The sequence below is a fragment of the Scyliorhinus torazame genome, chromosome 3 (genome assembly GCF_047496885.1).
Source record: "Scyliorhinus torazame isolate Kashiwa2021f chromosome 3, sScyTor2.1, whole genome shotgun sequence".
In the NCBI taxonomy this organism is placed as follows: domain Eukaryota; kingdom Metazoa; phylum Chordata; class Chondrichthyes; order Carcharhiniformes; family Scyliorhinidae; genus Scyliorhinus; species Scyliorhinus torazame.
In genome coordinates, this window is record NC_092709.1 from 168,212,118 (window position 1) to 168,233,845 (window position 21,728).

The following is a 21,728-nucleotide window of genomic DNA, read 5'->3' on the forward strand; positions in this document are numbered from 1 at the left end:
TGCAGTGATGAGGGAGAGGCTAAAGATCTGTAGTGCTGGTATAGAGCCGGGGGTTGGGGTTGGGGTTGGGGGGGGGGGGGGGGGGGTGGCGCGGAGGTTATGCGTGATAGGGGTTCTGCTGTACCAGGGGGTGGGGGCAGGGGTTCTGCAGTTCCAGTAGGTGGGGGGCAGGGGTCTGCAGTGCCGGGAGTTGGGGGCATGGTACATTCGGGGTTTTTCAGTGCCTGGAAGTGAGGGTAGAAGTGTTGCAGTGCTGGGAGATGGGGGTAGGGGATTCGCATTGCAAGGGGAGGGTACAGGGGTTTTGCAGTGGTGCTAGGTGAGGTAGGGGTATTGCAATGCAGGGGGAAGGGGTGCAGTGTTCTGGAGCGCTGCGAGTTGGCAGTAAGGATTTTGCAGTGCAGGGGAGGGTATAGGGGCTTTGCAGTGGTGCTGGTTGGGGTTTGCGGGGGGGGGGGGGGGGGGTCTGTAGGGATTTTCCAGTGGTGCTGGATGGATGTGTGCAGGGACGGTATAGGGGCTTTGCAGTGGTGCTGGATGGGGTTTGCAGTGCGGGGGGAGGGCTGTAGGGATTTTCCAGTGGTGCTGGACGGATGTGTGCAGGGAGGGGCTTTGCAGTGGTGCTGGGTGGATTTATGCAGGGACGGTATTGGGGCTTTGTAGTGGTTCTGGGTGGGGTAGGGGAATTGCAATGTAGGAGGGGGTGCAGGGGTGTTGAACATAGTGAGGTGGGAATACAGGCATTGTAGAATAGTGAGGTGGGTGTAGGGACTTTGCAGTGGTGCTGGGTGGGGTTGTGCAGGTAGGGTTTCGGGGTTTTGCAGTGGTGCTGGGTGGGGTTGTGCGGGGAGGGGGGGGGTTGCAGTGTTGCTGGGTGGGGTTTTGCAGGCAGGGTTTCGGGGTTTTGCAGTGGTGCTGGGTGGGGTTGTGCAGGGAGGGTTTAGCATTAAGGGTATTAGGGCTTTGCAGTGCTGCTGGGCAGTGCCAGGAGATGGGGGTAGAGGTTGTGCAGTGCTGCGGCAGCGCGGGCTCGCGCTCTCTACTCTTTGGAAGGTTGCGCGGGCGGCTCGCGCGCGCTGACGGTTTGTTGCCCCGGTAACGGAGCAGGCGGCGGAAGATGGAGCCGGACTCGTTGCACAGGCAGCTCTCGGTCACCATCGCTCACATTGTGCAGCGGCTCCGCGGCTCGAAGCTGCACTCGGAGTTGGAGCGGGAGGCGAGGGTGAGTCCGGAGCCGGCGGGGACGAGGTTTGGGGTGTCGACATCCAGGAGTCTGTTCTCCAGCCGAGTCCAAATCCAGGCCTGGGCCCTCCTGGCTCCAGCTGCATTCCTTATACAAAGATAAATAAACAGCATGAAATAGGTGGGCTGCCCATTGTAACTGGAGCAGAATTTCATTGCACGGAGCAGCTGAGCAGCATCCAGAGGATCAGGGTTAGGTTGATGCTATCGATTGCACCGCCCTCCTTCCCCTTCCCTTTGTGATACACCTGCTATCTGTTTCCAACATAACCTGGATTAAACGTGGTCCCCCCCCCCCCCCAGACCAGTGTTTGCTTCTGATAATGAAATAAGGGTAACTGCTTTCTCTTCAAGAACCGTGCCCTAAGAGGGCATTGGTCACCATGGGCCTCATGTTAATCATGCTCTGTAGGTGTGGATCGTCTTTGCTGGCCGTACATTCATCCTGCTTGTGAGACTTTTCAGTAAGATCAAAATACTGGAAAATTGAAATATAAACATAAAGTGCTGGAAAGCTCAGCAGGTCTGGCTGCATCTGTGGAGACAGGAGCAGTTAATGTTCTGAGTGGATAACCGAAGACCCATACGAACTCAAAACGTTAACTCTGCTGCTCGCTCCACTGATGCTACTAGATTATTTCTTCTTACAGGACCAAGAAAATCCAATGGATCTTCCTGATCATGGTTAGCAGAGTTCTTGAGCGGCACGGTGGCACAATGGTTAGCACTGCTGCCGCATGGCGCCGAGGACCCGGGTTCGATCCTGGCCCTGGATCACTGTCATGTGGAGTTTGCATATTCTCCTCATGTCTGTGTGGGTCTTACCTCCACAACCCAAAATATGTGCAGGGTAGATGGATTGGCCATGCTAAATTGGCCCTTAATTGGAACAAAACTTATTTTGTAAAGTTTTCCATCAAATTTTGATTGAGCTGTGATTTTGTCCTCTGCTTGATCTTTTGCCAATACTACCTCTCTCAAGCAGAAACCTGAAATTTCAAATTTTCAGAGTCAGTCACAGGAGATATCAGTAAGTGGCTCAGTCGGCTCTTCAAACCCTATTATTGGCCTGTATGCTGTTCAGGAATTGAGAATTGACCCTGTTAGGCAATGGCACTGCCAGAAGTCTCAGATTTAAATGCTCATCTGGACAATTATTTCATTTCAGATACTTGATATTCTGCTGTTTGCGTGTTGCGCCATTGATTAAAGGGCATTTTCACAGAATACATTGAATAGCTTGACTGGCAATTCAATTTGTGATTATTGATTTAAGTACTATGTTTTTTGGATTAAACCTTCAAGTATCGAAAACAGTCAAGTCACCCCACTTGTTTTCTTCTTAGGTTTGGTGAGTCAACCATAATGGCCTGAATTTTCATCCTCAAGTTAGGAAAATTTCCAACTCAGCTTGCCTGCATTGGGGAAAGTGACTGAAAAGGAGGGATCATCATTGCTGGAGGCCTGGTGCAGGCTGGAGTCAGACCAGCTGATGAAAGAAGTGTGGAGGCAGCCACAGGGGCTGCCATGTAAAGACTTGCCCTGGTGCCGTGGGATATTGTACTAGTGAAAATGAAATCACATAGACTCCCTCACTTCTCACAGTCCTTCACCCTCAACACTCCTAGTGCCTCATCAATGCCACAGCATGCCCCCCACCCCCCCCCCCCGCCCCATGTCCTCTCATGATTCCATGTCAAGCCCTACCCTTCCACACACCCCTTATACTCCCACATGCCCCTTTATCAAGCTTTACGCTTCCACTTACCCCCATGTCACCTCATCCTTGTATGCCCCTTTACCCACCCTCCATGACTCCTCATGCCAAACTGTTGCACTTCCATGCCAATTGACCCACTGTAACCTTTTAGGAACAACAAACCTCTAAAGTGTAATGGGATGTGCAAAAAATTGTTTCGAAAAAAAGTAATCCATTGTTTACTTTCTCCCAAGCTTGAAAACAAAAACTGGACAGCAAGGTAATAAAAGTGTCAAACATCTGGGCCCTTTGAAGTTTGAAAAACCACAAACCACAAGCTCTTGAAAACACTGAACTTGTGTCAAAAATAATGTGAAATTGACCACAGATCAAAGAGCTGAACTGTCAATCAAATAATATTCTCTCTGGGTGCAGGTGTTCGGTTCTTCTAATAGATGTTTGGGCTATCAGCCAAGCATACATAATAAAGCTGAGTCTCATTCTTTGGCTCTGAGTCAAATTTGATTGATATTGTTCCTCCTTTAACCATTTTACTGGTTTCTAAATGTTTTTTCTAAGTGCACGTTGTTGTAATATCTGGTTCCTAAATTATAACTTATTAGCTATTTTATGATTTTGATTTCCAGCTTTGCAAATTCTTCCCTGCCATAGTGATTGGAGAAATGTTCTCAAAAGTAACCTCAAAAGAAAGTGTTGTGCTCTCATATACATTTTTAAAGTTAATTTTTAAAAATTCATTTACGGGATATGGATGTCGCTGGCTAGGCCGGCATTTATTGCCCATCCCCAGTTGCTCTTCAGAAGGTTGTGGTGAACCGCTGCAGTCACGGAGCTGTAGGTACAACCACAGTGCTGTTAGGGTGTTCCAGGATTTTAACTCCTCGACCGTGAAGGAATGGTGATATATTTCCAAATCGGGGTGGGGAGTGACTTGGAGGGGAACCTCCAGGTGGTAGGGTTCCCAGGTATCTGCTGCTCTTGTCCTTCCAAATAGTAGTCATCATGGTTTTCAAGGTGCTGCCTAAGATGAGTTACTGTCGTGCATCTTGGAGATGGTACACATGGCTGCCGTTGTTCAGCGGTTGCAGAGGAATTGAATATGGAAGGAATAGCAATCAAGCGGGCTGCTTTGTCCTGGATAGTGTTGAGCTTCTTGAGTGTTGTTGCAGCTGCACTCATCTAGGCAAGTGGAGAGTTTTCCATTACACTCCTGACTTGTGCCTTATAGATGGTGGACAGGTTTTGGGGTTCAGGAGGTGAGTTACTCGCTGTAGAATTCCTAGCCTTTGACCTGCTCTGGTAGCCACAGTATTAATATGATCATCTCTTGTAGGAGATGGTTATTGCTTGGCACTTGTGTGGTGTGAATGTAACTTGCCACCTGTCAGCCCAAACCTGGATATTGTCCAGGTCTTGTTGCATTTGGACATGGACTGCTTCATTATCTGAGGAGTGGCAAATGGTGCTGAACATTGTGCAGTTATCTGCGAACATTCCCACTTTTGGTCTTATAATGGAAGGGAGATCATTGATGAAGCAGCTGAATATGGTTGGGCCTGGGACACTATCCTGAAGAACTCCTGCAATGATGTCCTGAAGCTGAGATGGTTGATCTCCAACTACCAGAGCCATCTTCCCTTGTACCAGGTATGACTCCAACCAGCGGAGAGTTTTCCCCCTGATTCCCATTGACTCCAGTTTTGGTAGGGCTCCTTGATGCCATACTCGGTCAAATGCTGCATTGATGTCAAGGGCATTCACTCTCACCTCACCTTTGACATTCATCCCTTTTGTCCATGTTTGAACCAGGGCTGTAATGAGGTCAGGAGCTGAGTCATCTTGGTGGAACTCAAACTGAGTGTATGTGAGCAGGTTATTGTTGGGTAAGTGTTGCTTGATAGCACTGTTGATGACTCCTTCCGTCACTTTACTGATGATGAAGAGTAGACAGATAGGGCAGTAATTGGCTGGATTAGATTTATCCTGTTTATTTTGTGTACAGGACACACCTGGGCATTTTCCACATTGCCGGGTATATAAGAATATAAGAACTAGGAGCAGGAGTAGGCCATCTGGCCCCTCGAGCCTGCTCCACCATTCAGTGAGATCATGGCTGATCTTTCGTGGACTCAGCTCCACTTTCCGGCCCAAACACCATAACCCTTAATCCCTTTATTCTTCAAAAAACTATCTATCTTTATCTTAAAAACATTTAATGAAGGAGCCTCTACTGCTTCACTGGGCAAGGAATTCCATAGATTCACAACCCTTTGGTAGATGTCAGTGTGTAGCTGTACTGGAACAGCTTGGCTAAGGGCGTGGCAAGTTCTGGAGCACAAGTCTTCAGTACTATTGCCGGGATATTATCAGGGGCCATAGCCTTTGCAGTATCCAGTGCCTTCAATCGTTTCTTAATATCGTGCGGAGTGAATCGTATTGGCTGAAGACTGAATAAAAGCAAATTACTGCGGATGCTGAAATTTGAAACCGAAAGAGAAAATACTGGAAAATCTCAGCAGGTCTGGCAGCATCTGTAGGGAGAGAAAAGAGCTTTGACAAAGGGTCATCTGGACTGAAAACGTTAGCTCTTTTCTCTCCCTACAGATGCTGCCTGACCTGCTGAGATTTTCCAGCATTTTCTCTTTTGGCTGAAGACTGACATCTGTGATGCTGGAGATGTGCAGAGGAGACTGAGATGGATCATCCACTCGGCATGTCTGGCTATAGGTTATTGCGAATGCTTCACCCTTGTCTTTTGCACAGATGTGCTGGGCTCGCCTTGAGGTTGAAGATATTTGTGGGGTCTCCTCTTCCAGTGAGTTGTTTAATTGTCCACCACCATTCACGCCTGGATGTGGCAGGACTACAGAGCTTCGATCTGATCCGTTGGTTGTGGGATTGCTTAGCTCTGTCTATTACCTGCTGTTTGTGGTGTTTGGCATTCAAGTAGTCCTGTGTTGTAGCTTCACCAGGTTGACGCCTCATTTTTAGGTATGTCTGGTGTTGCTGCTGGCATGCTCTCCTTCATTCTTCATCGTACCAGGGGTTGATCCCTTGGCTTGGTGGTAATGATAGAGTGGGGGATATGCCAGGCCATGAGGTTGCAGATTGTGGTTGCATGAATTTTCGTTTCCCTTCAGTCCGGATGAAATGATCAATCGAACACCAAGTTACTTCAACAAACGTACGTTTATTCACGGCCGGGACTTGAGCACTGTACACCAGAAGTGTCTACAGTAGCAAGTCGAAGTTAATACAGCAGACAATTACTTATATAATTAAATGACAATGTTTCCTTCCTAACGACAGCCCCTTTAGAGGAGGCCTGAGAATTACAGCATTCTGTGGCTCTCAGCTAAAATATAGTTATCTGTAGAATTAGAAACTATTCCCAAGGCCGTGTTTCGTCTAGCGCAAAAACATAAACGATAACAAAATGCCTTGAAATTCCATTAGACGAAAAACTCTGTTTGACATTTCATTTTCCCATCAAGCTCTGTTCTAGCTCCAGACTAAAAACTCTGACTTTCTATAGCTTGAGCCATATTCTCAGTTGAATACAATTCTGCTGCTGCTGATGGCCCACAGTGCCTCATGGATGCCCAGTCTTGAGTTGCTAGATCTGTTCGACATCTATCCCATTTAGCACGGTCGTAGCACCACACAACACAATGGAGGGTATCCTCAATGTGAAGGTGGGCATTTGGGCGTGATCTACCGACTGTTCATGACAGTAGGATATTCCGGTCCCACGCGGGCGCACGGGTTTCCTGGCGATGAGGGGATGCAGACACTGGGAAATCGGATTGCCAACTGTGGGGTTGGTAAATCCTGCTGGCGGGATGCCTCCACCGCCAAAAACACAGGACGGGGTTGGTCGGTGAAAATGAAATGAAAATCGCTTATTGTCACAAGTAGGCTTCAATGAAGTTACTGTGAAGAGCCCCTAGTCACCACATTCCGGTGCCTGTTCGGGGAGGCTGGTATGAGAATTGAACCGTGTTGCTGGCCTGCCTTGGTCTGCTTTAAAAGCCAGCTATTTAGCCCAGTGTGCTAAACCAGCTCCTTTTTTCATTTTTCATTTCATTTTCACGGGGAGAATGTGCAAACTCCACATTGACAGTGACCCGGGCATGGATCGAACCCGGGTCCTCAGCGGCGTGAGGCAGCAATGCTATCCACTGCCGTCCCCCTTACCAGTATTGTCATGGCCAGATGCATCTGCAGCAGGCAGGTTGGCGAGGAGTAAGTCAAGTATGTTTTTCCCTCTTGTTGGTTCCCCACCACCTGTAGTCCTAGTCTAGCAGCTAAACACTTTAGGACCAGGCTAGCTCGGTCTGGGGTGGTACTGCCGTGCCACTCTTGGTGATGGACATTGAAGTCCCCCACCCAGATTATATTCTGTGCCTTTGCCACCCTCAGTGCTTCAACATAGAGGAGTACTGATTCATCAGGTGATGGTGGATGGTACATGGTGATCAGCAAGGGTTTCCTTGACCATGTTTGACCTGAGGTCATGAGACCTCATGGGATCCAGAGTCGATGTTAAGGACTCCAAGGCAACTCCCACTCGACTGCATACCACTGTTCCCCCACCTCTGCTGGGTCCATCCTGCCGGTGAGACAGGACATACCCAGGGGTAGTGACAGTGGTGTCTGGTACATTGTTTGTAAGGTATGATTCTGTGAGGCTGTTGTTTGACTAGTTTGTGAGATAGCTCTCCCAACTTTGGCACTAACCCCCGGTTGTTAGTAAGGAGGACTTTGCAGGGTAAACAGGGTTTGCCGATGTTGTTTCCGGTGCCTTGGTCAATGATCAATCCTGAATGTCAAATTCACCTAACAAGCACATCTTTTAGGACTTGCGAGAGGAAACTGGAGCACCCGGAGGAAACCCACGCAGACACGGAAAGAACATGCAGACTCCACACAGACAATGACCCAAGCCGGGAATCGAACCTGGGACCCTGGCTCTGTGAAGCAACAGTGCCAACCCCTGTGCTACCGTGCCACCCATGCCCAGGTGGTTCTTCCGGTTTCATTCCTTTCTTGTGATTTTTTAGCAGTTGGATACAACTGAGTGGCTTTCGGAGGGCATTTACGAATCAACCACATTGCTGTGGTTCTGGAGTCACATGTGGGCAAGACCTGGTAAGGACGGCAGATTTCCTTCCCTAAGGAATATTAATGAACCAGATGGGTTTTTACGACAGACAATCTACAATGGTTTCATAGTCATCATTAGACTTTTAATTGCAGATATTTTATTGAGTTTAAATTCCACCATCTGCTGCTGTGGGATTCGAACCCTGGTCCCCTAGATCCTGGTTCCATGGATTACTAGTCCAGCGACAATACCACTATGCTATGGCCTCCCTCATTGTTGCATTTGTATAGCTCTGAATGGAAGTATTATTATTTTTGCAGATGGCTTAAGGCCAGAGTTGGATTTGTTTAATTGTTGTTTTGTGTCGAGTGGCAGATGCTTGAAAAATTAGGATGTATTAGTCCCTGTTAAGATTTTGGTTTGTATCGCATTGCTTTGAGTGTTATTTCTTAATTCCTGTGAACAACAATTCATGTATCAAATTAGCATTAATTTTCCAGTTCTCTTTCCCGCCCCCCCCCCTAGAATTCTTTGCAATTTGATTTCCTCTTTCAGAATCACATATATACAGTTTCAGATATATCCAGTTGTTAACGGGTTTTATCAGAAAAGTCCAGGAGGTTTACATTTGAACGCATTGCTTTCAATGTTTACAGATTATGATAAGTTTGGAGAGGATGCCTCTATGGAGTTCCTCAGTGAGTGATTGAAATATTGGTATTTGTGCTTTCTCAAACTGTGCCAGAAAACATTTTATAACAAGAAAAGATACAAATGTAAACATAGTTCAGCGCGTAACACACCCCTCCATCTCCCACTGATCCCGCCTAATCTAGACAGAAAATCGCCTACCCCCATTTACTGAATCTGCTGAAAGTTTAGTTTTCTCCGAAGAAGTCGATAAACAGCTGCCACCTCCTAACGAACCCTGACATTGATCCTCTCAGGGCGAACTTAATTTTCTCAAGTCTGAGAAACCCGGCCATGTCGCTAACCCATACCCCTGATTTTGGGGGCTTCGAGTCCCTCCACACTAGTAATATCCGTCTCCGGGCTACCAAGGAGGCAAAGGCCAAAGCGTCAGCCTCTCTCGCCCCCTGGACTCCTGGGTCTTCCAACACTCCAAAAATCGCCACCTCTGGACTCGGCGCCACCCTCGTTTTTAGTACTGTGGACGTGACATCTGCAAATCCCTGCCAGAATCCCCTAAGCTTCAGGCATGCCCAAAACATGTGGACATGGTTTGTGGGCCTTCCTGCACACCTCACACACCTGTCCTCTACCCCAAAAAACCTGCTCATCCGGGCCACCATCATGTGTGCCCGGTGTAACACCTTGTATCAGGCTGAGCCTGGCACATGATGAGGACGTGTTGACTCAGCTCAGAGCATCCTCACAGAGGCCCGGCTCTAACTCCTTTCCTAACTCATCTTCCCATTTACGTTTTATCTCACCTATCTGGGTTTCCTCCCTCTCCATAAGCTCTTTATAGATTTCTGATACCTTCCCCTCCTCCATCCCCGTTCTAGAAACTACCTTGTCCTGTAGCCCCTGTGGTGGTAGAAGCGGAAAGATCGAAACTTGCCTTCGCACAAAATCTCTCACCTGCAGATAACAAAACTCATTCCCTCCCAGCAATTCAAACTCCTCTTCCAGATCCTCCAAGCAGGAAAAGCTCCCATCAATAATCAGGTCACCCAGCCTCTCAGTCCCTGCTCTCTACCACCTCCGAAACCCCCCATCCATCCTCCCCGGTACAAACCGGTGATTACCATAAAATTGGAACCCACATCGATGCTCCCCCCACTCCCATATGCTTCCGCCACTGCCCCCAAAGTCTCAGGGTCGCCACTAACACCGGGCTTGTGGAGTACCGGGCCGGCGAGAACGGCAGAGGAGCCTTACCAATGCCCCCAAACATGTGCCCTTACATGAGGCCGCCTCCACCCGCTCCCACACCGACCCCTCCCCCACTACCCACTTCCTAATCATGGCTATATTTGCCGCCCAGTAGTAATTCTTAAGGTTTGGCCGGGCCATCCCCCCTTGGCTCCGCTCCAACAGCACTTTCCTTACTCGCGGAGTTTTACCCGTCCACCCGAACCCATATACCACCCTATTCACCCGCTTAAAAAAGACCTTTGGTATAAAAATAGGGAGGCACTGGAAAACAAACAGAAATCTCAGGAGAACCGTTATCTTTACGGTCTGTACCCTCCCCGCCAGTGACAGCGGGAGCATGTCCCCCACCGAAAGTCCTCCTTCATTTGGTCAACTAATCGGGCCAGATTTAATTTATTTAGCTGCTCCCAACCCCATGCCACCTGAATACCCAAATAGCGAAAACTCCCTCCTACCACTTTAAACTGCAACACCCCAGTCTCCTCTTCTGCCCCCTCGCCTGGATCACAAAAACCTCTGTTTTACCCATATTCAACCTGTACTCCAAGAACCAGCCAAATTGCCCTTAGATCCGCATAATCTCTACAATCCTCCCTAACGGGACAGAAATATTTAGGAGTAGGTCGTCTGCATATAACAAGACCCCCCTGGACTCGCCCCTTCCATTTCCTTGACGCTTTCAGCGCCATTGCCAATGGCTCTATGGCCAAGGCAAAGAACGATGGGGAGAGGGGACATCCTTGCCTTGTCCACCGGTGCAGTCTAAAGTAGTCCGAGTTCGTCCGCACACTTGTCACCCGTGCCTGATACAGCAACTAAACCCAGTCAATAAAGCCCTGCCAAAAACCAAACCGTCCCAGGACCTCCCACAAATAATTCCATTCCACCCGTTCAAAGGCCTTCTCCGCGTCCATAATGATCACCACCTCCATTTGTCATTGACATTCAGTAGGGAGATTGGTCTGTATGACCCACATTGCCCTGGTTCCTTCTCCCATTTCAGGATCAATGAGATCGAAGCATGTGACATTGTTGGGGGAACAACATCCCATTCCCTTGCCTCATTAAATGCCCTCACCAGCAGCGGTCCCAGCATCCCGGAAAACCTCTTGTACTCGACCGATCCAGCCTCGGACCAATGACCGTAATAAAGTCCGTTTCCCCCCCCCCGCCCAATGATCAAACTATGCAAGTCCAGGTCCGGAATCTTTCGCAACACCCGCCTCATAAACTCAGCGCCATGCCAATTTGGTGCGTAAATATTCACTAATACGCCGGCATCCCCTCCAGCTTCCCACTTACCATAACATACCTACCCCCTGAGTCCGCCACTATATTCCCTACCTCAAATGACACCCGCTTGTTGATCAAGATCGCAACCCCCCCTAGTTGTAGAGTCTCCGGGAGGCCAACGATCCTCAAACTTTGCCTGCGGGACCTGTTCTCCAGATCCTCCACTTTTTCTTGCAGCCTTTTCTGAGGTTATTCTTGCCCCTCGCTTGAGGTGTGGTGAGAATCTGGGAAATGACGACTTTACTTAGTGATCTGATGATAACTGAATAATTTCAGTTTTGTGATTTGTGGAATCTTCTCAAAACTTCTCAATAACGTTCCTGCATACAGGGCTAATATTATTTGCAGTAAAGAACACTCCTTAATGTTTATAAAGCAAAGCATGTTTCGCTCACTTCTTCTGGCAGGAAAAACTACCTAATTTAATTTTAAAAAGTTTTTTTTAAGAGTATTCAATTTTTTTTCCCAATGAAGGGGCAATTTAGCGTGGCCAATCCACTTACCCTTCACATCTTTTTTTCGGTTGTGGGGGTGAGACCCATGCAGACACAAAGAAAATGTGCAAGCTCCACATGAACAGTGACCCGGGGTGGGATTGACTCCGGGTCCTCAGCGAAGGAAAACTATCTAACATTTCTCCATACTATAACTGCTTATATTGCCTTCTTTTGTTGCAGTACTGCATGTTTTTATTTTTCAGTTAATTGTCAGGATTTGGTGTTCTTGGTGCACAGTCTAGACTGTTAACCATTTATTAACAGAGGATTTTCAATGTGTCAGCCATGGCTCAGTTGGTAGCACTCTTGCCTCTGTAAGAAGGTTGTGGGTTCAAGTCCTCCAAAACCAAGAGGTCAAAATTTAAGTTGACACTTCAGAGTTGTACTGATGGATGCAGCACTGTTGAACTACAAAAGCAACTTGCATTTATATTACACCTTTAATGCAGAAAAATAGTCCTAAAGTGCTTCACAGGTATAATCAGAAATTTATTAGATACCGTGCCAAAGAAAGGGGTATCAGGATTGCTGGCCAAAAACTTGATCGAAGAGATGGGTTGAGACTTGAAGGTGAAGAGGGAGAGGAGCGTAGGCAGGAAATTGCAGATTGAGGGCCAAGATGGCTAAAGTGCTCTGGTGTCAATGGTTAAGGTCAGCGGGAAAGACGATGTATTGCCCAACTCTGGCAAGCAAGGTTTTTGGTGAGCTGCTTCATGCAGCTGTGTACTGTAGACAGGCAGATGTGACTGATGTAGTAGCCTGGAAGGACCCAATGAAAATCAACTTGAGCTTTCTGGTGACTTTGGAATCTGCTGGTGAAGCATAATCCAGCAGGCAACGATCCTTTGCAGGAAGCACTAGAAGTTTTCAATAGCCTGGCTAGGACTGCTCTTTATGTAGATCTTAGAAACTGACTCATGTCGGTTCACCCTGTTTGCTGAGCATGTTTTTCGACTGGAAGCCAACCCACCTCCCGCTAGTGGTGTACATGACCAGGCAACCCACACATAGCTGGGAAGCAGCCTGCTGGAAAGTCCTCCTTTAACTCAGAAGATCTGAGACAAAAGCCATTTTGTGGCTCATGATGTCTTAGCATTGTAAAGTACCATGGGTATTCATGCCTGCAAGTAACACTTTAACGGAGGGTTAAGAACAGCATGGGGGGGGGTGACTAATGTTACGCATGGTGGGGGAAAAAGAAGCACTTGTTGTAAATATAAGTGTGCGCAGTAAAAGCCACATTGTGATGTGAACCTGGTGTTCTGAACTATATCTGTTTTATGATTTTCACAATAGTGAGTATGTTATGGGAAATTTTGCAAAATGATTCATTGGGGGGGATTTTATTTCAAAGCGTAAGTGAATTTGGGAGTTTCTGAGAGTTAAGAGCGCTGAAATTAAGCATGTTGGGAAGCTAGCTCCAACCCGCTGACTGTTGCATTTTACTGCAGCACAATTAGCGACAAGCCAGGAAGACCATTGGGAGGTGAGGATTGCCAAGTTAGATATGTTAATAGCTCATTAAAAGCTATTTTAACTGTTTTCAACTTTTATTATTGTAGCATGGGTTTCCCAGGCCTGGAACTTTTCAGGGAAACAAGATGAGAACACATAGACAGTGGAAGGAATTGAAGAAATGATAAGCAAGAAAATCCCATGAGTATTTAGATGTCACACCTGTTTTATTGTCTAAATGAAATGCTTTTGCTCACAGTACTTGTTCTGAGAATGTGTTTTCGTTATTTTGGAGACTTCCACTATTTTGAAGATTTATGTTCCTTTTCATTCTCATACTTCAGATCAGCACCATTAGAACTTATGCTGCCGTAGCTTGGACCTCCGATGAGGACCAATGGAGTGCCACAAACTGGAGCCTCCGATATTTACAATCTATATTAGTGACTAAGATATATTCCTCCCTGTCCTTTTGTCTTAGTTTGATGACAATGCAGAGCTAGTTGGAAACATAGGTTATGAGGATAACTTAGAGGCTGCAGACAGATGTTGACATTAAGTGGTGGACAACAAGATGGCAGATGGAATATAATGTGGGGAAATGTGAAGTTATTTACCTTTTTTGGAAGAATATTTTTAAAAAGTATTGAATTGTAAATGTGATCTTCGGAAGGACTTGGGTTAGCATGCAGATATAGCAAGCAATTAGGAAGGATATAGCACATTTGTCTTTATTGCAAGGAATGGACTACAGAAATAAAGTTTTACAAAAATTGTACAGTTTCAGTGAGACAACATCTGGAGTACTGTGTGCGGTTTTGGTCTTCATATTTAAGGAAGGATATACTTGCATTTGAGGTAGTACAGCGAAGGGTTACTAGATTTGTCCCAGGGATGTGAAGGCTTTCCGGTGATAAGAGGCAGAGTAAATTGGGCCTATGTTTTCTGGAGTTTAGAAGAATGAGAGGTGATCTCATTGAAATGCACAAGATTTTGAAGGGGCTTGATGAGGTGGACACTGAGAAGCTGTTTCTGCCAGCTGGTGAATCTAAACCATGGACACTGTACAAGGGGCCGATCATTTAGGATTGCGATGAAAATAAATTTCTTTACTCAATATGGGCAGCATGGTAGCACAAGTGGATAGCACTGTGGCTTCACAGCGCCAGGGTCCCAGGTTCGATTCCCCGCTGGGTCATTGTCTGTGTGGAGTCTGCACGTTCTCCCCGTGTCTGCGTGGGTTTCCTCCGGGTGCTCCGGTTTCCTCCCACAGTCCAAAGACGTGCAGGTTAGGATGGATTGGCTATGCTAAATTGCCCTTAGTGTCCAAAAAGGTTAGGAGGGGTTATTGGGTTACGGGGATAGGGTGGAAGTGAGGTCTTAAGTGGGGTCGGTGCAGTCTCGATAGGCCGAATGGCCTCCTGCACTGTATGTTCTATGTTCTAAGTTCTAATAGGTTGTGAATCTTTTGAATTCTCTACCTCAGAGGGTTGTGAATTCTCCATCATTAACTATATCCCTGCCAGGGAGAGTGGGAGTGTGTTCCACCTCTGCAGGTCCTTTTTTCACTTCCTCCACCAGGCTGGTCAGGTTCCACTTGTGGCCCCCTGTGACGAACCTGTCCGCGTCCGCAGGGGCCGCATAGAAGCGCTCCATGCCTTTTAACGTGACCCAGTGCTTGATTGGGTACAGCATCCCAAACCTAACGCCGTTTTTGTACAGCACGCCTTTGCCCGATTAAATTTGGCCCGTGCTTGGCTAGGTCGACTCCAATGTTCTGATAAATTCGAATCCGGTGGCCTTCCCAGTTACAGTTTTGGTTTGGCTGACCCAGCGTCGGATTAGTTCCTGATCCTGGTACCGGTGCATCTTGGCAATTGCAGTCGGCTGTTCCCCGCTTTGGGCGAAGTGACTGGTGCGTTATGTCGATTTCTGGTGTGTGGGGAAGCTATCCCTTCACACCAGGTTACCCACCATTTGGGCCACATAGTCTGTGGGGTTCCAACCTTCGATCCCCTCCTGTCGGCCCACCATTCGTGAGTTTTGTCACCTCGACTGGTTCTCCGGTCCTCGACTTTCCCTTTTAGATTCCCCTGAGTCACGAACAGCCTTGCCGCCTCCTTTTCGAGGGCGATGATCCGGTCGCCCTGGTCTGTTGCAGCCTTTTCCAGATCCTTCATCGCTTCCTCCTGGGCTTCCAGTCGCTTTTCCATCTTCTCCAGGACCACCTACCTGCATGATCGCCATAGCTTTGGCAACCGCACCCTTCACCGTAGCTTAGATGTCCGATTTTGTTTCCTTCCAATGCTCTCTCAGTTCTCTTGAGAGAAACATCTTCCACCCATCCCCTTGTGTGGGGCGGCCTCTCGTGCGGCAGGCTGGTCTCTCTTGCTCTGGGGAATCCGAGTCTCGCCGCATCGTGTGTCGACCGGTTCGGTTGTTTGCTTGTCCAGGCTTTTTCCACTCCTGGTTCCCAATTGTCCTCTGGATTGATGGCTGTTTGACATTTTCCTCGCTCTCTTTTGTGTTTTGTAGTGTTGTGGGGATTTTATTTTGTGTTAGCAGATGTTTTTTTGGTAAAAAGTGCCTATTTTTTCAGGTTCGTGGGAGGAGAGCCACCTGATGTGCGATTTCTCAGCACTTCGTCCCCAGAAATGTTCCCATCAGTCTACTCTTAATCACCAGCAAAGTGATGGAAGGTGCAGTCAAGCAACACTTTCATCGCACTTATGCTCAGTTTGGGTTCCATCAGGGCCACTCAGCTTCTGACATCATTACATTTTGGTCCAAAAATGGATCAAAGAGCTGAACTCAAAGTGGTGAGGTGAGAGTGATTGCCCTTGACATCAAGGCAGCATTTGACCGAGTGTGACGTCAAGGAGCGCTAGCAAAACTGAATTCAGTGGGAGCCAAGGAGAAGCGCTTCACTGGTTGAAATCTTAACTACCACGAAAGAAGATGGTTGTAACTGCTGGAGGTTAATCACCTTAGTCCTGGGACATTGCTACAGGAGCTCCTCAGGGTAGAGTCTTAGATCCAACGATATTCAGTTGCTTTATCAATGGCCTTCCATCATAAGGTCAGAACTTGGCATGTTCGCTGATGATTACACAATGTTTAACATCATTCCCAACTCCTCAGATACTGAAGCAGTCCATGTCTGTATGCAGCAAGACCTGAACAACATTCAGGCATGTGCTAATAAGTGAAAAGTAACATTTGCATCACACAAATGTCGGGCAACGACCATCTCCAACAAGATGGGGCGGCACAGTGGTTAGCCTACTGCTGCGTCACAGCGCCAGGGACGCAGGTTCAATTCTGATCTTGGGTGAATGTGTGAAGTTTACACATTCTCTCCATGTCTGTGTGGGTTTCCTCTGGGTGCTCTGGTTTCCTCCCACAGTCCAAAGATGTGAAGCTTAGGTGGGATTACGAGGACAGGGCGGGGAAGTGGGCTCTTTCTGTTGGTCGTTGCAGACTCGATGGGCCGAATGGCCTCCTGCTCTGTAGGTATTCTAAGAGAGAATCTAACCATCTCCCCCTAACATTCAATGGCATTATCATCATGGATTATCATTGATTTGAAACTGAACGGAACCAGCCACATGAATACTGTAGTCACAAGAGCAGGCCAGAGGCTGGGAGTCTTGTGGGAAGTAACTCATCTTGTGACTTCCCAAAGCCTGTCCACAATCGACAAGGCATTAACCAGGGGAATACTCTCCACTTGCCTGGATGAGTGCAGCTCCAACAACAGTCGAGAAGCTCTACAGCAGTATTTTTCAAATTCTTTCCCGGGTCCCACTTTTGCCAACCTTCGGGACCCACGCCAGCCTGCTTCGCAACACACTTACCTTTAGTGCGAAAGTGGAGCCTGCTTGGTCCTCATGATCGCACTTGAATCAGGTTCAAAGGAGGCCAGACAATGCGCATATCAGATGCAGACTTCAGCCAGTTTCTTTGTGCTGTCTTCTTTATGAAAATGGAAAATCCAACCTAGCAAATGTAGGTTGTCGTGAAGGACAATAACATCAAAATGTTTGATTTACTCAGCACTGAATACTCCTGGGAGATGCTACTCCAGAATGCTGACAGTCTCATGGGCTTTTGGTGTGTTTTTAATGTGGTGTCACAGGTCAGCTACAGCAGCATATTCTTTCAATTTGGAGTCAACTCTAAGCTAATAACTGACCCTGGGGGCTGAACCTCAAAGAATCTTTCACCCACCACTTCTCTTTCAAAATCCGAAACTTCTCTTATTTGCCAGTACTTCCCTTGATCTAACACACGTGGGCTTTGCATCCTTATTTGCAATGGCACAATTGACAAAACCATACCTCAAGAAATCACCTGTTGTGAGATCCTGTCCAGTGAGTCTCTGGCCATCTCGTACTTTTAAGATAACGATCCGTCTTCACAGTCCTCTTGCCAGCAGCTGGAAAATGGAAGCAACTCTGCTCTGTGATTTGGTGCCAAAAACATGTACAAGGCACTTGACGTCAAATATACTTGCAGGGCGCTGACCTGCTCTCTGTTGCCGCTTTCTGTCCGGAAGATTCCACGTGGCCTCATTTATTTTTGTTTAAAAGGTGGCAGCGGCCGCCATTCTCAATGTAAAATCTGGTAGCGGCCGTTGGATGCTTTTCCCTTGATCGGAACCACCACGGAAACGCTGCAGCCAATCGCCCCTTGACCCTCCTGACACCTCCCGTGACCCACCTGCGGGTCGCGAACCACACTTTTAAAAACCCTGCTCCACAGCATCCAGTACAATGCAGCTTGCTTGATTGGCTCCCCAACCAGCATCTTAAACATTCACTCCCTCCACCATAGACACACAGTTGCAGCAGTGTGTACCATTTACAAGATGTATAGCAATGACACTTCTAAAACCATGACCTCTACCACCTTGAAGAACAGGTTATCAGATTGATGGGAACACCACCACCTCCAAGTTCTCCCCCATTTATTACACCTTCCTAACTTGGAACTATATCGCCATTTAATCACTCTTACTGTATCAAAATCCTGGAACTCTCCGACAGCACTGTGGGTGTTCTTATACCCCATAGACTGCGGCAGTTCAAGAAAGCAGCTCACCACCACCTTCCGAAGAGTAATAATGGCTGGACTGCAAACGCTGGCCCAGCCAGGAACGCCCACATCCCATTAAAGAGGAAAAGAAAATTATCCCCAAAATATTGTAGAATTTGTCGGCCAGTACTTTTGCATTTAGGTACCTGTACTTTATTTGTGGGCATTTAGTTTTCATTGCTCCAACTTTGGTAGCCATGACTTCAGCTGCCTCAGCCCTAACCTCTGAAATTCTCTCCCTAAACCTCAGCACCTCACTTCCTCTAAGATGTTCCTGAAAATCTACCTCTTTGAGCAAGCTTTTGATCACCTATCCTAATAGTTACCTCTGTGTCTCAGTGCCAGTTTTTGTTTAATAATGCTCCTGTGCAGTGTCTTGGGAGAGTTTCAGTTTGTTATTGGGGTTTTGTAACAAAAAATGATTCAAGAAGGTAGAAGTTAGGCAAAGACTTTTTATGTAGGCTTTGCACTATCAGAAACCGAACTTGTATAAAAAACTTTATTAAAAAAAGTGGATTGTTGCTAGAAAAAGACAAATGTATCATGGTATTGGGGAGTGGAGGAAGTGTTGTGGTTGGGGATTGGCGGGGAATGTCAGCAGAATGGGGCTAAATGGATTGCTTTTCTGAGCGTCTGCACAGATGCACCAAAAGGTCACCTGTAGGATGTATGGTGACATATGTTCCAGCCAAATTTGCTAAATGCCAATTCACAGTAGATAAGAGTTGGAGCTTAACATTACTTTTGTCACGTTGGACATTCCAGTTGTCATTCATAACCATGGAAGAATCAAAATGAAAAAAATCATACTGTGTATTAGGGAGATGGGCACATTTTTCCTCAAAGTCTTGTGGTTATATTTTCTTAACCATAGCTGTATGGTTTGTTCTGTTAATTTATATCTAACATTAAAAATTTCACACTCTGTCTCTGTCTTCTTTGCAGACTTGCCTTCATAAGTCAGACGTTCGGATTGAATCTTTGAAGGAGGATCTGAAAGACTTCTTGCGGAAATCAGGTTTGCAAATCGAAACTTAAATTAAAGTCTAAACCGATATTTAGCAAAATAATAGAAAAATTATATCATAAAGGAAATGTGGTTAATGATCATTAGATGGACATTTTGCATTGTATATAGTTTGTAGTGTTTAACATTATGGACGGGATTTTCCATGCAACCTCAACCCATTGCTTATTTTGCTGCGGCGGAGGTGGCCCGCCATTGGCTGGTGACAGGATCTTCTGATTCTGCCATTGTTAATGGAGTTTCCCTTTGAATGAACTCCTCGCTGCTGGGAAATCCGCGACTGGAAGATCCCGTCGACATGCACGGCTGCAAAATTCACCCTTCACCTACAAATCTGAAGGACTCGTACAGGTGACAGTTTTGAAATCATATATATGGTTTTTCTGCAGTTCTTCACCTGTTAAGCAATTATATTGTGATAATTTGTGATTAGCCGCACTGCTGGTACAGTAGTCTAGGTAAGTCCTGAATAATGCTTCAAAGTTATAAAAATATGTTCTCCCTTAATTACAAAAGTTCTCAGTCTCCACTTCAGTATTATTTTATGAAATTAAAAAAAATATGTATTGTCTTGCTCAGTTTGTAAGATGATAAGATATTTTGCCAGAGTTTGCCAAGCCGTTGATTAGAGGCTTGCCATGTATCAAATCAAATACTTAGGGCCTGTATTCCCGAACCAGGCTTGCGAAATGCGATTGCACCCTTTTGTGATTTCCCAAACACAAGCCTGCCTGCGAACCCAATTCCTGCAATACTTTTGACTCCGAGATGTAGGCAGGTGCATTTGGGTTTTATGAGATGCCATGCAGTGCAGGAGGAATGAGGATACGAAAGCTGGCTGGTTAGAAGGCCCACTTCAGCAATGCAGCTCCTAACTTCATTCTAATGCCCTCTAAGCATCACTGCTCAGCCCTTTGCACATCATGCCCCCCCATATCCCATGTCCCCACAATGTGCATTTATACACCCATGCTCCCTCATACTCTTCATGACCCTATTTATCCTCAATAGCCACTGAATCATTGGGCAAACCGCAGAATGCTTTGAAATGAACATTTAAAAATAATCTAACAATCCAATAAAGCTGTGATTCAACACACTCCGACTGAAAAAGCCTGTAATTCAAAAAAGCCATTCATCAAAAAATATAAATCAGCTCAAATGGTCATTCTTCTGTTTAAAAAAAAAAAAAGATCTATTTCACTTTGAAAATCAAAGACAGATAATCCTTTAGTAACTTCTTAAAACTGTCAATCAAACTGTAAACACGGCCCAATGCTGAAATAAGTGTTCATTAGCTTTTGAAACTCAACCAAGCATTCAAAATTGGCTCAGCTGTCAAAATAAACCTTGGGGATTGTAAACAGTGAAATCCATTGAAACAAAAAACTAGATGGCTTTTTTTCCCCCCATGTTGTGACAGATGCCCTATCAATTAAAGCAGTCCCAAGAGCGAATGACTGTTTTTTCTCTAATTGAAAGCTGCTCTGGGGCAATTTTCAGCTGAAATCTATCTGGGCATTTAAATCACTTCAAATTGTTACACAGAGATCCCTTGCAGTGTTTTCTTCAGTTTTAAATGTGTAAGTGTACTTTTCCCAACGCAGAAGGCACTCTAATGCATCTCAACTCTTAAACAATGCTGGTCTACGTAATGGTCAACTTACCTTTTGAGGACAGAGCCCGATGACAAATTTCTACAGTTAAAGCACATCTACATCACAATACAGCATCTAGTAGTGATACGTGGAATTGTCAAAAAAATTAAAATGTACCTGCCGGAACGTTCCGGACTCCTCAGCAAGCTTCCCTGAAGTGGTCACAAACTCTCCGACCTCGATCTCTGAAGAGTTGTGTTTGGGGCTGCAACCTAAGGCAATCCGACTTGTGAAATTGCCACATAGAAATAACGTATGGATGAAAAGACACTGCAAATTTGAAATTAGTGCATCAAATTCTAAGCTTAGTTCATTTCAGACCCCATTCCTGTCGCCATCACCAGATGAAAATCCAGCCCTCAGTATCTTAAGTTATGCTAATTCAAATGCATAGTGCTTCAAGTCATCACAATAAATCTTGGACAAGCTGATTATAGACATCAAATATTAATTTACTTTGTAATGAATCTTCAAAAATTGTCAATAGAAAGACTTAAACAGTTGACCAACTCCCTAGTGTCTGATAGTAACTTTCTATCAGATCATGAGAGGTTTACAATACTGATCCAAGTAGGTTCAGAACTGCAACTTGCACTGCAAAAGTCTCTTATCACTTAGAAAAAGCATTGCAAAGTGATTCATAAAATTGCAATAACTGAACCAAAGAAAGAAATATGATGGGGTGTGGAGTATAGGGAGACCAAGAGCTTGTTCAGAGGGATAATCTTAA

General features: G+C 46.2%; 1 protein-coding gene across 5 annotated transcripts in view; it reads left to right on the forward strand.

The window, feature by feature from the left end:
* The first annotated feature begins 995 nt into the window (after window positions 1-995).
* The window catches only part of tbc1d19 (TBC1 domain family, member 19), a 172,811-nt gene continuing 152,078 nt past the window's right edge, over window positions 996-21,728 (forward strand). For 3 of the 5 annotated variants that reach the window (XM_072496530.1, XM_072496533.1, XM_072496531.1), the window contains exons 1-2: window positions 996-1,222; window positions 19,259-19,331. In XM_072496530.1, coding sequence (XP_072352631.1) covers window positions 1,118-1,222; window positions 19,259-19,331 — 178 coding nt within the window. In that variant the 5' untranslated portion in view covers window positions 996-1,117. Of the gene's footprint in view, window positions 1,223-19,258; window positions 19,332-21,728 lie in introns of those variants that run through there. The other 2 variants (XM_072496534.1, XM_072496535.1) reach the window with 1 other exon arrangement.